The sequence below is a fragment of the Dromiciops gliroides genome, chromosome 2 (assembly GCF_019393635.1).
Source record: "Dromiciops gliroides isolate mDroGli1 chromosome 2, mDroGli1.pri, whole genome shotgun sequence".
NCBI classification, from domain to species: Eukaryota; Metazoa; Chordata; class Mammalia; order Microbiotheria; family Microbiotheriidae; genus Dromiciops; species Dromiciops gliroides.
The window spans coordinates 33,000,308-33,018,622 of NC_057862.1; the positions used below are offsets into that span (position 1 = coordinate 33,000,308).

The following is an 18,315-nucleotide window of genomic DNA, read 5'->3' on the forward strand; positions in this document are numbered from 1 at the left end:
CAGAGGCTGAATTAAAAAGAAAAAACAAAACCCAAGTCCACAGATGCCAGGTTCAGAACTCCCACCCTAAGCATGACAATTAGAATTCTTGCCAGTTTGTGCCATAAAATCAGCCACTCGTTGGGCATGGGGGTATTTTCTATTGAAAGCAACAAGGCCAGTGGGCCCCTTGAGGCTTCCTCCACCACCTGCCTTCATCTTACAATCACCTCCTTACTTGATTTTACTCAGTCTTCCCAAAGACTTCTGAAACTGTCTCCGCTTGGCTGAACATGCTTGTTCCTCCCCAACATCTGCTGCTTTGATGGCACAAAATTACATCCTTGGTTTTCTTTCTCTTCACGCAGAATATTTGCATTCTGGGGCCAGTACAGAATTTTTGATGTTAGACAATTATCTATTTCATTATCTCTCAGAGACTGAATGTTTTCATTCTTTCCCTCAATACGTGTTTGCGGATGCTCCAAAGTCACCTAGGGCTCAGCACACAGTAGGTGGTGCTCAACAAAAGCTTACTGAACGATGAACTTCTACAGGTGTCATGTGGGCATTTTTACCTCCAGCTTGAAGTTCCAAAGGCTGGGGAGAGGCAGGGTGGGCCGGTCTGCCTATCCACCTGCCTTGGAAGTTGGGAGAGGGGCAGGTTGGCAGCAGCTGTGGCAATAAAGGAGAGTCAGTGGGTGGGGTTAAAGCTGGGGGAGCCCTGCCAGGCTGATAGCACACAAGTGGCTAAAGAGAACCCCAGAAAACCAAAGGAATCTCAGAGAATCCGAGGGTGGAAGGTAAAAGGGGAGCAAAGCCCCTTCCTTTTACAGGAGACTGAGGCTTCCCAGAGAGGGAAGAGACTGCCCAGGGTCCTGCAGGAAGGAGACTCCCTGCTCTACAGCTGGAAGGGATCTCAAAGGCCATCTTATCTAATGCCCTCCTTTGGCAGATGAAGAAAATAAGGCCCGGGGAGGCCAACAGCAGGGCCAGCATTTGGGCCGAGGTCTTTGGCTTTCCCACCTTGCTACTGCAGCACAGAGCCTCTCAAGCCCCTGCTGCGGGCATCAGCACAGGGGAGCATCCTGCAAAGTCATGGTCTATCTCCTGGGAGGGGTCTTCAGGATACGTGGCCATAGGAGCAACAACAGTGTAAAGCCCCAGTGAACGATGGATTCCCCACAGATGGAGAATGCACCCAGCCCCATTACACTGTAGAGGTTCCTAAAAGAGAGCTAGCACCACTCAAGGGTTCAGCCTAATCCACACAGAAAACACCAAGTGGATGAATAGCGTCTAGTGTCCAAACTAGGATATGCGCTTGGATGTACCACACACAGAGCCAGTCCCTTGGCTGGACACTGAGCTAGAAGCTTTGGTAACTGCACAGGGCTTCCAATAACCCCAAGCTTGTTCCTGAAATAAAGGCCTTCTTTCTAACATGAATGTTCTTCAGGTGATTACTACAGTCTCCAAAGAGGCAGAGGATTTATACAAAAGAGGTACAAGTGGAGCATGAGCTGGCAAACGTCACAAAGGTGGGATTTTGCAGAAGAAGCATAAGGTGCATCATCCAAAAAACGTCTTATGGGGAAAAATCAGGCCGATCATGTGACAGGAGCGAGGGCTCATTGATGGACAGACCGAACATCCCACCGATGCCTAAGGCATCCTTCTACTGCCACCTTCTTCTCCAGGCTCCCTCCCTGTCCTGTGATTTCCAATTTGTGAGTTACCCCTGTCAACCTGACCATGAATGACTGAGCCAGAGGATGCGGCCTGCAAAGCCTCGGGGTTCTAGTCGGAGGATCTGGGCTCTGCTACTAATTTAGGGTGTGGCCCTGGCTATGCCACTTTCCCCCTCTGGGCTGTTTTCTTATCTGTGAAATGGGCATGAGAATTCTTACACTACCTACACCTTGAAGGGTTGAGATGAAAGCACTATAAAAGCAGTGAGGTGGAGGTGGTGGCAGCTCCAGCTCACTGGATGCAACACCAGGCCCAGAGTCAGGAAGACCTTAGGTTCAAATCTAGTCTCCAGGCACTAGCTGTGCCCCCCTACCTGTCTCAGTTTCCTCATCTGTAAAATGGCGATAAGAACAGTCTCTCCTCCCATGGCTGCTGAGGATGAAATGGGAGAATCTCTGTAAAGCCCTCAGCACAGCGCCGGCGCATAGTAGGCCCTCTATAAATGTTGGCTAGTCCTAGCATTGTCACTAAACCTTAAAGCACCGTCTAATGCAGGCCTCGGTCCTGACCCCATGCCAAAGCGGGAGCCAGAGGAGGAGGAGAGATGCTGGCCAGCAGGCGCCCCACTGCAGACAGCAGGCAGCGGCACCGGGCCTCAGCCATCCTCCATCCATCTGCCCTCTACCTGAGTCCCACCAGCATCTGCTCACAGCTGAGCTTCTGAGACATGGAGAAGGGTACCACCTGCTGGCCGCTAGGCTGCACTGACTGTGGCCAAGAACCAGGAGGGCAAGAGGAGAATTGACCTCTGAAGCTGCCCCTCCTTGGGTTTGGGGAGCCCACTGAGACCACCTTCTCCCCTTGGTCCTGGGGACGAACACCAGCCTGGAGAGGGGAGGAAAGAGAAGCACTCACAAGGCCATCTGGGCCAACCTAGCCTTCAACAAGGGGATGGAAAAGTTCACAACATAACCAACAGGAGGGCATCTGGCTCTTGCTAGGAGACTTCTAGTGATGGGGAACTCGTTACCTCTCACTCCCTTCAGTAAGCCTAAATCCATCCCACAACAGCAGCCACTCCCTGCTCCTAGCTCTGCCCAGGTCATGGTGACTCCCTCTCCCCCAGGACCGCCAGAAGTGCCTGCCTCCACTCATCATGATCTTGTCTTGTGATTGTTTTGTGCCCGTATCTTCACCCCTCAGGAGGCCAGGAGTCCTCAACATAGTAGAAAGGGCAGTTCTGGAGCCAGGAAGGTCTGGGTTCCAGTCCTGCCACTAGCTGGGGGACCCTTGGCCGAGTCCCTTCATCCCTCCATGCCTCAGGCAACTCTCTAAGGTAACTGATTTCCTTATACGAGTTGTCAAGTGCTTCTGAAGAGGGAAATCCCACACGAGGAGCTCCCTACACCAAAGGAGAAAACAGGGGCCTCAACCCCCTCCCCCAGAAGAGAGGACAAGGCTGCATCAGCCTTCAAGAAATGGGAACTTTTACATCCCCCAAAAGAGAAAAAGATCTATTTATACAAAAATATTTGTAGCAGCTCTTTTTGTGGTGGCTAAGAATTGGAAATCAATGGAATGTCCATCCACTGGGGAATGGCTAAACAAGCTGTGGTGTGTGATGGTGACAGAATATTATTGTGCTATAAGAAATGAGAAGTAGGATGGTTTCAGAAAGGCCTGAAAAGACTTGTATGAACTGAGGTATATAGTGAAGAGAGCCGAACCAAGAGAACACTGTGCACAGAGACAGCGATAGTGTTGGATGAAGAACTGGGAATGACTTAACTACTCTCAGTAATACAGTGATCTGAGCCAATCCCAAAGGACTGAAACCTATTCCCCACCTCCAAAGAAAGAACTGATATTGATGGAACAGACTGAATGAAGCGGACTGTTTTTCACTCTCTTTCATTTTTTTCTTTTCTTCACGTTTTCTGGTACAAAATGACTAAAATTATATTTTATATAAATGTACATGTATAACCCCAATGGGGGGGAGGGGAAGGAGGGATAAAAATTGGAACCCCAAACTATAAACAAAAAATGCTTATTACTTAAAAAAAGAAATGGGAACTTTTATTTTTTCCCTTGGGGCAGTGTATGTGTGTGGGGGGCGGACTTAGGGGCTATAATTAGCCATTCTCAGAAGAAAGGAGTAGCAGGATAGAGCCACCTGGGGCCTTTCTTCCTCAGAAAGTTCCCCCACCAAGTGGACTTGTCTGCCTCTTGGCCACTGCTTGGGTTTATGAGAACACAGAGTGCAGAAAACCTTTGCCAAATTCTTGAGTGATTTTGGAATTATCCCATCTGGATGAAACCAGGAGAACTGAAAGGAGGGAAGGAAAGAGGATGTCCCTGAGGGGAGCAGACACTCCTGTGGGGGCAAGGTCCACCCTTTTTGCTGTCTTTGTACCCCCAGCACTTCCACGTGGGAGGCAAGGGCAGGACACGTGCTCTCACTGGTGTGAGGAAATTCCCGAGGACCTGAGGGTCACAGCTCAAGAGCTGAAGGAGTAGAGGCCATTGAATCCAACTGAGGCCAGGGAGATGCCAAAGGCCCGGAATCCCTCGGGCAGCAAGTGTCAGATGCAGACGGGGAGCCGGGCCACACCTAAAAAGTTTCCTGGGGCACAGAGAGGTGAGACAGGCAGAGCTCAGACTCTGGCTTTGCTGAGCGCCACACAGCTCTCTCTCCATTTACCACGCTGGCTCTCATCTTGCACAGAGCAGCAGCTTCAGAGCTGACTACATCATTTCATTTTTAAAATTCTGAACCTGGGGGCAGCTAGGTGGTGCAGTGGATAGAGCACCGGCCCTGGAGTCAGGAGGACCTGAGTTCAAATCTAGCCTCAGACACTTGACACTTACTAGCTGTGTGACCCTGGGCAAGTCACTTAACCCCAACTGCCCTACCCCCCCCAAAAAAATTCTGAACCTACCAAACCCCAAATAAAAAGGCAACCTCTGTAGGCACTGAAGAGAGAAGAGGCCTGCCCGAGAGTCACAAGCCTCTATTACATAGAGGCTGCTTTTCTTTTCCAGTCTGTACCACATCTGACATGTCACTTTTAAAGCCTTCCTGCTCCTCTGTGGGTCCTACTGGCCTTCTTATTGACATCTCTTTCATTTTTGGGGAGGGTGGGGGAAAGGGGAAAGAGCCCTACCCCTAGCTCCCCTCTCCCTTCCATTCTCTGACCCCCACCCCCCACCCCCCGCCGCCATTGAAAAAAGAAAGAAAAAGAAAGCCCTTATTTAAAAGTTGCCCAAAATCATGCAGGAGAAATTGGTGAGTCCAGGAAACTTTCCCTAGGCAGGATCTAGGATAGCTGCTATAAATGTTTTTGTACATATGGGAGCAGCTCTCTTTGTGGTGGCAAAGAATTGGAAATTGAGGGAAATGCCCATCAACTGGGGAATGGTTAAACAAGTCATGGTATATGAATGTAATGGAATACTACTGTGCTACATGAAATGATGAGCAGGCAGATTTCAGAAAAACCTGGAAAAACTTAAGTGGACAATAATATTGTGTGATGATCAAATGTAATAGACTCAGCTCTTCTCAGCAATATACAATGATCCAAGATAATTCCAAAGGCCTCATGATGGAAAATGCTCTCCAATTCCAGAGAAAAGAACTGTGGAATCTGAATGCAGATTGAACCATACTATTTATGCATTTTTTTTCTTTTTTGAGGTTTTTCCCTTTTGTTCTGATTCTTCTTTCACAGCATGACTAATGCAGAAATATGTTTAATGTGATTGTACATATATAACCTACATCAGATTGCTTGCTGTCTTGGGGAGGGAAGAAGGAAGGGAGGGAGGAAGAAAAATTTGGAACTAAAAATCTTATGGAAAAGGTCAGCTAGGTGGCACTGTGGATAAAGCATTAGCCCTGGATTCAGGAGGACCTGAGTTCAAAGCTGGCCTCAGACACTTCACACTTACTAGCTTTGTGACCCTGGGCAAGTCACTTCATCCTCATTGCCCCACCAAAACTATCTTTACATGTAACTGGAAAATAATAAAATACTTTTATGATTTAAAAAAATGGGAAAAGAAAGAAAAAGAAAAAAAAAATAAGAATGGAAGTCCCTTTCTTTTTGCTTGTATTTGTGTTCCAGTAGCACTTAGCACTGTGCTAAGGCACAGTGTCTGGCTCATTTCTTTCTTTCCTTCCTTCCTCCCTCCCTTCCTCCCTTCCTCCCTCCCTCCCTCCCTCCTTCCTTCCTTCCTTCCTCTCTGGAGCTGCCTTGGGAGAGAGGGCAAGTGTCACATCGTATCTTATGCCACATCTTATATCACCATCCATCAGGATCTAGCATCTATTCTGCCTTAGAAATGAAGCTTTTGTGTGGCCCTGGGTAAGTGACTTAATCCTCATTGCTCCACAAAGAAAGAAAGAAAGAAAGAAAGAAAGAAAGAAAGAAAGAAAGAAAGAAAGAAAGAAAGAAGGAAGGAAGGAAGGAAGGAAGGAAGGAAGGAAGGAAGGAAGGAAGGAAGGAAGGAAAGAAAGAAAGAAAGAAAGAAAGAAAGAAAGAAAGAAAGAAAGAAAGAAAGAAAGAAAGAAAGAAAGAAAGAAGAAAGAAAAGAAAGAAAGAAAGAAAAGAAAAGAAAAGAAAAGAAAAGAAAAGAAAAGAAAAGAAAAGAAAAGAAAAGAAGCTTTCTCTGGACTCCCCTGGCCTGTAGGGAGCTAGTGTTCTTCAGAAGAGCCTCCCATATGGATCAGCACTAGATTACCCATTATAATTCAGTGAGCTCTCACAATTTCACAAGTGCTAATGGCTGACAGGGAAATATGTTTTGTGTCACTACTGAGGGTATAAGGGTTATAGGATTGCTAGACTTCTCAATGGGGAGGGAAGGGGCTAGAGGTAGGTAGAGAACTTGGAATTGAAAAATGTTTAATGAATTAAAAACAACAACACCAAGAGGTTGTGATTTCAGCCTAGCCCAGGGGTGCTTAACCTTTTGTGTGTCCTGGAGCTCTGGGGCAGTGACTGGTGAAGCCCTCGGACCACAGGATTACAATTCTACTGAAATAGCTATCAAAATATTTTTAGAAACAAGTATGCAGACCTAACTGTGTGGATAGATACCACAGTATCTGGCCCAGCGCTGGGCCAGTGTAGTCAGTAATCTACCCAGGCACACAGTAAGCAGGCTTTGGGGATACATCAAAGATGGAGAAAGATACAACAAGAATGACTATCCTAAAGGAACCTGGACATTCTGGGATTCCGGAAGGGATCCATCCATTCCTTCATCCAACAAGCACTGAGAGCTTGGCCCAGTCCCTTAACCCCTTAAGCCTTGGATCATCTCTTTAGATAGGGAGGCCCCCTGACAGGAAGGCCTCAGAGTTCCCTGCTGGTGGCAGGTCTGTGGCCGTCCTATGTTCCAATGTAATCCCACCAGCATTTAGGAAGGACCTGCTGGGTGCCCGGCACGTTGGGAGGCTCTAGGGCCACCGAGACCAAATGACCAACACTCTTGGCCTTCTCGGAAGTTCTTGTGGATGGCCCTAACACATAAGCCACTGAGCAAGATGAGAAGAGAAAGAACACTCATAACGAGAGGGGGAAGGTGAAAAGTCTCCTGGTGGAGCTGGCCCGAGATGAGACAGGAAGGAAGCTGACCATTCTAAGAGGCAGAGACAAGGAGGATGCCTCCCAAGCCTGGAGGGCACCCGGGCAAAGGCCGAGAGACCAGACTAGGAAGGCCAAGCTCAGGGAATGGCAAATGGGCCAGCCCCATGGGCTGGAATGTGGGTGTGTAATAGGGAGCAGTAACCTGGAAAGGAAGACTGGCACCAGACTTCGGATGCTGACCGAGGCTCAGCCCTGCTCCACCTGACAGCCTTCAGGCATTAAAGGGAACAATCACATCCCTTCCACTGGGATCCTCACATGACATTATCTCTAGGCCCTCATGGGCCCCAGGATGAGACATTCACAGCTAAAAGGGACCTGGGAGGCCACTGACAATGTCCAACCCCAAGGGCCACTCTTGATTGATAAAGGTCAAAGGACACAAGCAGGCAGCTTTCAAAGAAGAAATCCAAAGCTGTCTAGAACCACAGAGAAAATGCTCCAAATGACAACTCATTTGAGAAATGCGCATATTGAGGTTTCTCCTGGAGCCCATCAAAAGGGCAAACAGGCAGCCCAGGCGGCCCAGGGTGGGCTGGGGGTGGGGCTTGGTTCAGCCATTCTGGAAATCAGTGGTAGCCAGCGCTCCCAGAGCACTGTGGGCTCTGCAAAGGGCCTTATAAATGTAGTCTTGGCTGAGGAAGGGGGGTGTGGTGGTGGTGGTGGCTGTTGCCAATTTACAACCAGGGCAGGCAGAGGGGAAGGGATTTGCCCAGGGTTGCACTTCCCAGAAGGGTACGAGGCTGAATTTGGCCCGGTCTCTCACCACTGCACCACCCAGCAGCCTCAAAGTAATCTGGAACCATCGCCCTCAAACTACTAAACTGCAACCTAGTCACACCCCTGCCAGGCCCGTGCCCCAGAGAGATCAAAGACAGAGGAAAAGACCCCTGGGAACAAGAATAGTGATAGCAGTTCTTTCCATAGTCCTCCCGAGGGCTTATATAATAAGCTATTATTGTGCCACAAGAGAGGGAATGTGCAGTTTTAGAGGAAGCTGGGAAGACCAGCACGAAGGCACGTGGACCAACATGAGCAGCAGAAGAAAACAATTTCTCCAACGATTATGACATTAAAAAGAAAAACAGGGGCAGCTAGGTGGCGCAGTGGATAAAGCACCGGCCCTGAATTCAGGAGGACCTGAGTTCAAATCCGGCCTCAGACACTTAACACTTACTAGCTGTGTGACCCTGGGCAAGTCACTTAACCCCAATTGCCTCACTACTAAAAAAAAAAAAAAAAAGAAAGAAAAACAACTGGGAAGGACCTGAGAGCTCTGATCAACACACGGATAAACCATGTGCTCATAGGAATGGAGACAAAGCCCCCGTCTGCCTCTGGAGAGAACGGATGGACTTGAAATGTGAAAAGGCCACGGCCAACATGGGCATTTGTTTTGCCAGCATATGCAGGTGTGTGTTGAGGAATTCGTTTTCTGGGGTATTTTAGAATTTTCTCAATGGACAGGAGGGGGGAGTATGGTATAAAAGTAAGTGTCCGCGAGCAGATTTGAGCCCAGGCCTCCCAGCTCCAGGAGCAGTCCCCACGCCCCCACAATGTGGTTCGGACAGGTCCTGATATTGTAGTCACGTGCCATCTGGCCAAGGTCCCTCTAAAGGGTGAGGCCCAGCAGGAACCATGACCTAGCGCTGCTCTGTCCTTTCCTTCTCTGCTCTGGGCCCAGAAGATCTTGTCCCTTGGCCTCCCCAAGGCTGCCCAGGATGCCCTCCACTCTGCCCAGGAGCTGGTCCTTCATCACTGCCCTTCATCTGCCCACTAACTTGTAACAAAACCAAAACGCCCTCTTCCCCGATTCACCCCCCCAGCTCTCCTCGCTTCCCTGCCAAGTCCTGACAGCCCCCGTCCCCTCACTGCCTCCACTCCCTCCCAAGCCCCCCACATCTCAGGCCACTCCAGCTCCCAGCTGAAGCCGCTCTCTCCAAGGTCAGCGCCATCTTGTAACTGCTAAAGGCTCTTCTTGGTCCTTGTTGTCCTGGGCCACTGGGCACCTTTAGTGAATTTAAAGCTCTTCACAGCCGGGCTCCCTCTCCTTCACACGTAGCCTCCAGGGTCCAGCGCTGCTCCCTTGGACGCCTCGGTGGCACGTGCCCAAAGTCCACTTCCTCCTCGCTCCTGGTCCAGAGGCTCCCTAGCTTCCTTCCGGACTCAGCCCAAGTGCCATCTCGAAATTCTTCCAGCCACTGATCCATCCCTTCCTGCCCACCATCCCACTGCTTAGAAATCACTCTACATGTTCAGCATAGAGCACAGAACCTGGCATAGTGTAGCTGTCCAATACTTTTTTGCTGAATTAAATTCGATGACCGTCCATCTCCCAAGATGGCCCACTGCTCTAGTCTGCAGAAGTAACTTTGGAATTTGGCCCTCTTGTGCTGTACGCTGGCTCTGCCTCCCTACCTGGCATCTCTCTCTCCAGCGTCATCAGCCAAGGCACAGAGGGCCCAGGACAGACTCTCCATGGCACACCCCTCTCCAGGATGACATTTACCCATCTGAGTAACCACTCCTTGACACACATTCTACATTCATATAACTGCCCACGCCCCCATCACACAGACTCCTCTTTTAGAACAAAGGCCGAATAACAACCCCTGTAGCACTGAAGAGTCCTGTGCCAGGTAAGGCAGGAATATCAAAGCCCCCAAACCCCAGACTTCTCAGTCTTTTCTAGGCAGGTCCTTATCCTGTGCCTATAGATCTCAGCTTACTGGAATGCAGGGTGAGCAAGAGATGTAGGTGAATCCTTTATGGCCAAGCTAAGGTCGGGGCTGGTGACCTAGGGGATTCTCCCTGTGCATCCCTCAGAGCTGTGAGATACATGAAGACTCAGGCACAGAAGACACCCCAGAGCAAGATAATGAGGTCTCTGTGTCACAAAGTCACCCATCCACATTCTCTCTGTTGGACTCACTCAGAGGCCAAGGAACCCTGACCGTCAGTGACTCGGGACCCCAGCACCTTCCTCCAGCCAGACCAGAATTGAGAAAATTCCATCAGGTTGTCTCAATGGGGCCTCTCTGTTCCCAAGGGTTTCCACTGGGCAGGTGCCCTGGTAAGAGACAGACCCTCTACGGGGCTGTACTGATGCTAAAGAAACCTTATAAATGGGCCTACACAGAAAGAGGAGGCAGGGAGCTAGAAGGCCAGGCTCCTGCAGAGATTAAGCCAGACAGCAGAATGTGAAGGGGAAGAGGACAGGGCGCTCTCAGTTCTTTTTATCTGCTAAAAGGCACCTTCCTATTTCCCTAAACACACACACTCACACGAACACACAAGCACACACACTCACAGCACACAACACAACACACACTCTCACACACACACTCACACACACACACACACACACACACGCACTAGCTCTGTGTACAAGGCCCAGCCTCAGACTCAGACTCTCTGGAGGAACAGCCTCACTCACCCAAAGTATCTGACTCGTTTTCCACCGTCTCATTCACCTTCCTGGCAACTCTGGCAACAGCTTCACCCATTTTCTTCAGCATGCAGCCACAGTCCTTTCTGTCAGAGAAGCACCGCCACCACCACAGCCGATCGGCCACTCAGCAAGGAGGGCTGAGAGTACCTGCTGCTGAGGAAAAAAGAGAAGGTGGTGAGGACCGAAGGCTCAACAGCAGCCAGAACCGACAGTGGCCCCAAGCCCCTGCAGGCTGCGCCGACACGGGCATGGGCATGGGCACGGGCACACACAGAGGCAGGGGGCCTCCCAGGATGCACTGGAGCCACTCACCTCCACCCCTGGAGAGTTCAGAGACTCAAGTGACCATTCACATCATCCCACTGCTCTCCCTTGGCAGAGGAAGAGCAAGTCAGGTCATACCAGTTTGCTGAGAAGAGCAACACTGGTGATCTCACCAGGCACGCTGAGCCAGGGCTGAAACCAGAGACAGCAAGATGAGAGCAAGGGCCGCTAGCCCCCTCGGGTGTGGGCTGTGAATCACCTGGCTGAGGAGGCAGGAGGGGCCTCTGCCTGTGGAGACAGAGGTGCTGATGTGGGGCACACCTCGGTGACTCTGCTGGGGTGTGGACAGAAAGGTCGGTAGGTTGAAATGGGAGGCTTAGCCCCTCTGCAGGACAAATAGGTGCCCTTGGGACAAGGCCCATTCCATTCTTCCTTCTCACCCTGGCCACCTCAGGGATGAGGAGAGAAGCCCTCTCTACCCAACTGAGACTAAATCCTTTGGATTAAAGTATTCAATCTTCCTAAATATCCTTTTAAAATGCAAATATTGTGGTGTAAACTTCAGGCCATTATTAACCATTAACACTGCAACACTGCACCCAGCAAGGCCCTAAGAGAATGGGCCACACAGCTCAGGTAAATCCCCTCAGGACAAAGGAGGCAGGAAAAATACAAGGCAGTGGGTGCTTCAGAATCTTCCAAGAGCAACCTAGGGCTTGGGCCTCTGCCCTAGGAGACCAAACTCTCAAAACCAGGGATTAGGAGAAAGAGAGGCCTAGGAGGAAATAGCCACTGAGCAGCAGGCTTTCTGGGAAAGCGGGAAGGGAAGAAGCATTTCCACAGACAGGCCAACCCTGGAGATATTGTGGGCTCAGTTCCAGACCACCACAATAAAGTGAACATCACAATATGGAGAGTCACAAGAATAAGTGGGTTTCCCAATGCATATAAATTATGTTTATGCTACACTGGTGTCTATTAAGTGTGAAATAGTATTATGTCTAAACATGCAATGTATGCGCCTTAATTAAAAAAATGCTTGTCTCATGTTGATGGCTGCTAATCCATCACAATGGTGGTTGCTGAAGGTTGGGGGGCCGTGACAACTTCTTAAAATAAGATAACAATGAAATTTGCCACATGGACTGACTCTTCCTTTCACTTGGACACTTAGAAGCCATTACTGTATTATTAACTGACTTAATCTCAATACTGTTGTGTTTCAGGGAATAGGGAGGCCTGAGGAGAGGGACAGACATGGGGAATGGTCACTCGGCAGTGGAGCAGTCAGAACATACACCTTTATCCATTAAGTTCCCCATCTTATACAGGTGTGGTTTATGGACCCCCCCTCCCCCCCCCCACCAAACAACTACAGTGGTAACATTGAAGGTTACTGATCACAGATTACTGTGACAGATGTAATAATAATGTCAAAGTCTGAAATGCTGCGAGAATTACCAAAATTACAGGGACACAATGGGAGCACAGGCTGTTGGGAAAATGGCACCATTAGACTTGCTCAACCACAGGGCTGCCACAAACCAGCCCTGGGTATGAACTGATGTATAGTGAAGACAGCAGAACCAAGAGAACATTGTGCACAGAGACAGCAATAGTGTTGGATGAAGAATTGTGAATACAATGATCCAAGACAGTCTCAAAGGCCTAATGATGAAGCATACTATCCACATCCAAAGAAAGAATGAGATTGATGGAATGCAGACTGAAACATGTTATTTGTCACTTTCTTTCCTTTTTTTCTTTTATTCGTTTTCTTGTACAAAATGACTAATATGGTAATGTTTTACGTAATTATACATGTATTACCCATATCTGATTGCTTACCATCTCAGGGAGGGGAGAGGGGAGGGAGGGAAGGAGGGCTAAAAATTGGAGCCCAAAACTATAAATAAAAATGTTTATTACTTTAAAAAACCACAACCCTGGGAGGTAGGAGCTGTTATTATCTCCTCATCTCACAGTTAGGGTAACTGAGGTTAAGTGACTTGGCCAGGGTCACACATCAAGGAAATGTCTGCAGTCAGTCAGGTCTTCCTGATTCCAGGCCCAGTGCTCTAAGCTGATGCACCAACTGTCTTCACCTTTCCTCTCCCCATTGGAAACCTTACAAGGATGGAACCCTTGACTTTGGTGTCCAATAGGGACCAATTGGTGTAATCCAAGAGCACAAAATCTTTTGGGGCCCCCTGCCAAAATTAAACTAATGCTCAAGATTCTTGCCTGGCATTCAAGCCCCTCCCCAAGAAGGCTCCATCCTACCTAGCCAATATTATCTCATAGCATTCCTTCCAAGAACTCCCAGTTCTAGGCAGACTAGGATCCTCTCCATCTGCCCAATTGCTCGATGCCCCACCTTCTAGAACGTCTTCCTCACCTTCCTTTAAAGTCCGGCTCCTTTGTCCCCTCTTCAGAAGCTCTCCCCAGCCTTCCCCCATGCCGCTCACATGCATTTTATTTCATAACTCTAATATACTTATCATGGAGCTTAGTCTGTGATGGAAGGTACCCCAGCAGTACAGATAGAGAGCAGGCCTCAGAATCCATCATCTTCTCCCTCCTTGTTCCTTGGCAGCAGGGTGACTGGGCCCCCTACCCATTCATTATCCCATTGCAGCTGGGCCTCCACTTGGGCTTTCTGCCCCACAATGATCCCTCTGCCCCAGTTCTGACTGGTGAGTTCCGCAGGGAGCCTCTGTTTTGAGGACGTGCTCGGGCCATGAGTGCTCACTCCTTCTGAATCTTCCCCAACCAGACTTCTCCAATATGGCCCCCAGTGGGCACCACCCCCTTCCCCGTTTTCTGCTCCCTTTTAGGTGTGGTCTTCTCCCTTTAGAATGATAGCTCCTTAATTGTGGGATGAGATTAGGATGGAACACGATTGTGCTGCAAGAAATGATGAGCAAGATGCCATCAGAAAGACTTATGAAAAATGCAATCCATCTACAGAGAAAGAACTGATGGTAGCTGAATCCAGATTGAAGTATAATTTTTTTTGTTAGTTCCTCTTTCTAAAGTCTTTTTGTCTGTTTTCTTTCACAACCTGACTGATGTGGAAATGTTTTGCATGACTACATATGTATAACTTATACTGAATTGCTGGAGTTCTTAAGGGGAGGGGTGGGGAGGGAGGAGGAGAATTTGGAACACAAAGTTTTAAAAATCAATGTGGGGGGGGGCAGCTAGGTGGCACAGTGGATAAAGCACCAGCCCTGGATTCAGGAGGACCTGAGTTTAAATCCAGCCTCAGACACTTGACACTAGCTGTGTGACCCTGGGCAAGTCACTTAACCTTCATTGCCCTGCAAAAAATAAAATAAAATAAAAAATCAATGTGAAAATTTCTTTATACATGTAACTTGGGAAAAATTCTAAATAAACAAATAAATAAATAGAATGACAGCTCCTTGAGGGCAGGGACTGTCTTGTTGCTTGCATTTTTCTCCCACTGACTAACACTGTGCCTGGTTTGTAGTAAGAACTTATTAAGTGCTTATTGCCTTGACTCATTCCTCAGGGACAATCCTGGTATTCTTCCCAAACCACTCCCCAAAGTTGACTTCCTGACTGTAGCTTCCCTATCAGCAAACTATCTCCCACTTTTAGCTCCCTCATCTCCACAATTCCACATCAGATCACCTCAGCAGGATGCAGGACAGACACTAGGCCCACTTTCTGACTGGGAACTGATAGACTCAATGTCCAGATGGAGACAATGTTTGGACCACGGTCAATGCAGGAATTTGTTTTGTTTGACTATGTATATTGGTTACTGGGGTTTTCTTTTTCAACGGGGGCAGATGGGAGGGAGAGAAATTTTTGTAAACTAAAGAAAATAAAGTTTAGAAAGTCATTTCAACATCATTCTTCATCCTAGTCTCTGCTCTGGTCTTAGAGGATGAGGTGCCCCTTTTCCTTACTATGGTCAACCATCTACTGGTGGCCTTGTCCCCTCCCATTTCCTCAGGTAGTTCGCCCCTTGGGTCATCACCTCAGCCTCCTCAATTGTCTACCTCTCCTTAGACACTGGCTCTCTTCCCACCTGCCTTCAAACATGCTCTGATCTCTTCCATCCTTTAAAAACAAATCCAACTAACTTCACTAGGCAAACCAGTCCTTCAGACTATTGACCTATTTATTATCTCCAGACCAGCCCAGCCCAGCCAAACACTAGAGATACATCTTGTGGCTTCAGCTTTCTCACCTCCCACCCCCTCCTCAATCCAGAGACGTGTCTGTCGTCTGTCTGAATCCTGATGTAATGGTGAGAGTGCTGAATTTGGAGTTGGAGGGCCTGAGTTCAAATCCCAAAGCTGATACTACCAACTATCCTTGGGCATAGAACAGTTGCCCATTGGCACTGGTATGGGGGTTTCCTCACTGGTTTACTGGATGAGGAACCTGAGGCCAGGGGATTCAGTGACTTGGCCCAGATCACAGAGCTAGTAAGTGTCTGAGGCAGGATTTGAACTCAGGTCTTCCTGACTCCAGGCCCAGTGCTGGAGCAGTAACTTAAGGAGGCAAGCCCAGGAAGCAGGGCAGGGAACTTCCCAGCTAGTATTCCAAAACACCTTAGGAATATACAGATATGCACACACATTTACACACAGTGAGCCCACAACACTTTCAAGCCACATTGCCAAAGGAAGGACCCAAAGGCCCTTCCCCCAAGCTGCCCATCAAGCTAGTCCTCCACACCTGGAGTGCCCCCCCCATCTGTACTCCGATCACCCATCTCCCTCTTTTCCTTTAATGCTCAATCCCCCAGAATCCTCCAAGAGGCTTCCTGTCTTGGCCAGCCACCCACCCTCAGCAGAAATCGATCTGCACAGCTCAGGTTTCTCAACATTTTGCCAGGCCCCCTCTCTCCTCTGGGGCTCCCCCAGGTGTGTATGGGGAGGGCTGCCTTTCTCTCATTCGACTGTAAGTTCCTAGGGAGGAGGACCTGCCTTCCCAGAGACTAGAACAATCTCTTGCCTTGCCGGAAGTAGGTGCTTGTCAAATATTTGGAGAATGGAATCCAGTCATTTCACAGTCTAAACTGTAGGGTATGGGCTGAGGCGGGTAGAAAATCCAGTGCTGCGGCTCTTAGGAACTGTCAACCCCGAGGGCAGAGGTTCTTAACCTTAGTCTTAATCCAGCGAACTGGTTTTTTAAAACTCTTTTGATCATTTTAATTCAATCTAATTGGTTTCCCTTGTAGTCTTCTTTAACTTTATGCATTTACAAACGTGATTCTGGGAATGGCACCATAGGCTTCACCGGACTGGGCCAAAGGGGTCCAGGACCCCCCAGAAGTAAGGGTCACATGCCCTAAGAGAAGCCTACCATCACCTCCCAGGTCTTTGCCTCTCAGAGAGCCACGGGATGGAGGCAAAGGAGCTGCCTCCAACAGCCCCTCTTGTCACCAGCTGCTCCTATATTTAGTTACTAGTACAGGCACAGGAAACTTGAGCCCCGGGGCAGCCGCTGGGAAACCCAAGCAGGCTGACACATCCTTCCATCCTTCCTGGGACTCACTGTGCGTTACAGGGCCCTACCCTGTAACAAAAAGCTAACAGACGGGGAGCTGACTGAGTAAAGGAGCCCCAGACTGGGCCGCCTCAGTTTCCCAAGCCTGGGAATGGGACTTGGGGTGGGAAGAACAGCAGTTTTTGAATCTGGGTAACCTGATCAAGGCCCTCTGCCTGAACTCCTCAGCCCCAGGAAGATCCCAACATTGCCCCCACCCCAACAAAAGCATTTCCAGGGCTCTTTCTTCACCTCCTCAGTCCAGCCAAAGCTAATGCCTTTGGGACAGCAAGAGAAAGAGGGTTGGAACCCGATGGTGAAAGACATGGGTTCCAATGCTCTCTCTGCTCTCTGGAGTCCAGCCAGACCTTTCCCCTGGCTGGGCCTTAAGTCAGAGAGGCAGCATGGCCAGTGTGGCCCCCTGCTCAGAATCATATTTGTAAATACAGGAAAGTAAAATATACAGGATTACAAAGGGACCCAAACAAATTAAAATAATCATCAATGTCAAAAAGTTCACCCGACCCCAGGCCGAGTAATGGTGGCTGGCATTTATATAGCCCGTTAAGGTTTGCAAAGACCTTTACAAATATGATCTCATCTGATCCTCACAACAATCCTGGGAGGTTGGGCTATTGTGATCTCCACTGGACAGATGCAGAAACTGAGGCGGGCAAAGGTGAAGTGGCTTGTCCAGGACCCCGCAGCTGGGTATACTGTGTGACCTTGGACAAGTCCCTTCTTGCCTCCGAGCCTCAGTTTCCCCAACTGTCAAATGAGGTAGGTGGACGACACGTCCTCTCGCCCCCCAGGCCAGGACGCTAAGGTGACGCCCTCAGGGGCTCTAGGGGAGCAGTCAGCGAGGGGTTCGAAGTGCCTGGGGTCTGCCCCCGCCCTGGACAGGAGAGCCCAGTCCCGTCCACTCCGTGCAAGCAGCCTGCCGAGATTGCAGCGCTGGCCCCGCCCCCTGGCTTCCAGGAGTAGCTGTCAGGCTTGGGGGCGGGGCCCGGCGCCCCGGCTCGCCTCAGTTCCTCCCCCGAATGGGCGGGGTCAGAGCAGGGGGCGGGGCCAAGAGAACGGTCCTCCTCCTCCCTTCCCCCCCGGTTACCCCTCCCCCTCCCCGAGATCTCCTCGCGCTGTCTACGTCACGCGGCGGTTCCCTCTCTTCCTCTTTCTTTTTTTTTTTTAGCCAGGACACAGAGAGGGGTCGCCCGCCGGGGGCTGCCTTCTCCTCCACTTACAGCGAGACTGGCTCCGGCCCCCGGCGACCGCTGCGCCGCACTTCGCTTCGCCGCCCGCCCCCTTCTCCGAAGCCGGCGGGAGGGCGGGGGAAAGGGGCGGGGCACAAGCGGTCGTGGGCTCGCGAAGCCAGTCCCCGCCAATCGGCGCCCGCGAGAAGCGCAAGAAGCCCGCCTCGACACCGCGGGCAGCCAATCAGCGCTCTCCAGCGCCACCTGGTCTGGGGCTGAAAGGAACCGAAAGAACAGTGTGCGTGCTTCCCTCCTCTCCCTCCCCTTCCCCCCACCCCCCACCCAGCAACCGCGGGTCCCTCCAGGCTGGGAAGAAAGAAACTATGGGGAGAGAGGGGAGGGGGGAAGGGGAGGGGGAGGGGGTGAGCGGATGGAGGGATGGGCAAATGGATGAAAGGAGGGATGGGGGGCGGGGAATGAAAGGATGGAGGGAGGAAGGGAGGGACGAGCGATTGGTGACTGTACGTAGGGACACATGGCGGACAACTGA

General features: G+C 50.0%; 1 protein-coding gene across 3 annotated transcripts in view; it reads right to left on the bottom strand.

The window, feature by feature from the left end:
• LRRC20 (leucine rich repeat containing 20) overlaps positions 1-17,930 on the bottom strand; it is a 77,430-nt gene extending 59,500 nt beyond the window's left edge. For 2 of the 3 annotated variants that reach the window (XM_043988713.1, XM_043988711.1), the window contains exons 1-2: positions 17,817-17,930; positions 10,765-10,932 (exon numbers count right to left, since the gene is read on the bottom strand). In XM_043988713.1, the coding sequence (XP_043844648.1) occupies positions 10,765-10,846 (82 nt within the window). In that variant the 5' untranslated portion in view covers positions 10,847-10,932; positions 17,817-17,930. The remainder of the gene's footprint in view (positions 1-10,764; positions 10,933-17,816) is intronic. The other variant, XM_043988712.1, reaches the window with a different exon arrangement.
• Between the last annotated feature and the right edge of the window lie 385 nt (positions 17,931-18,315).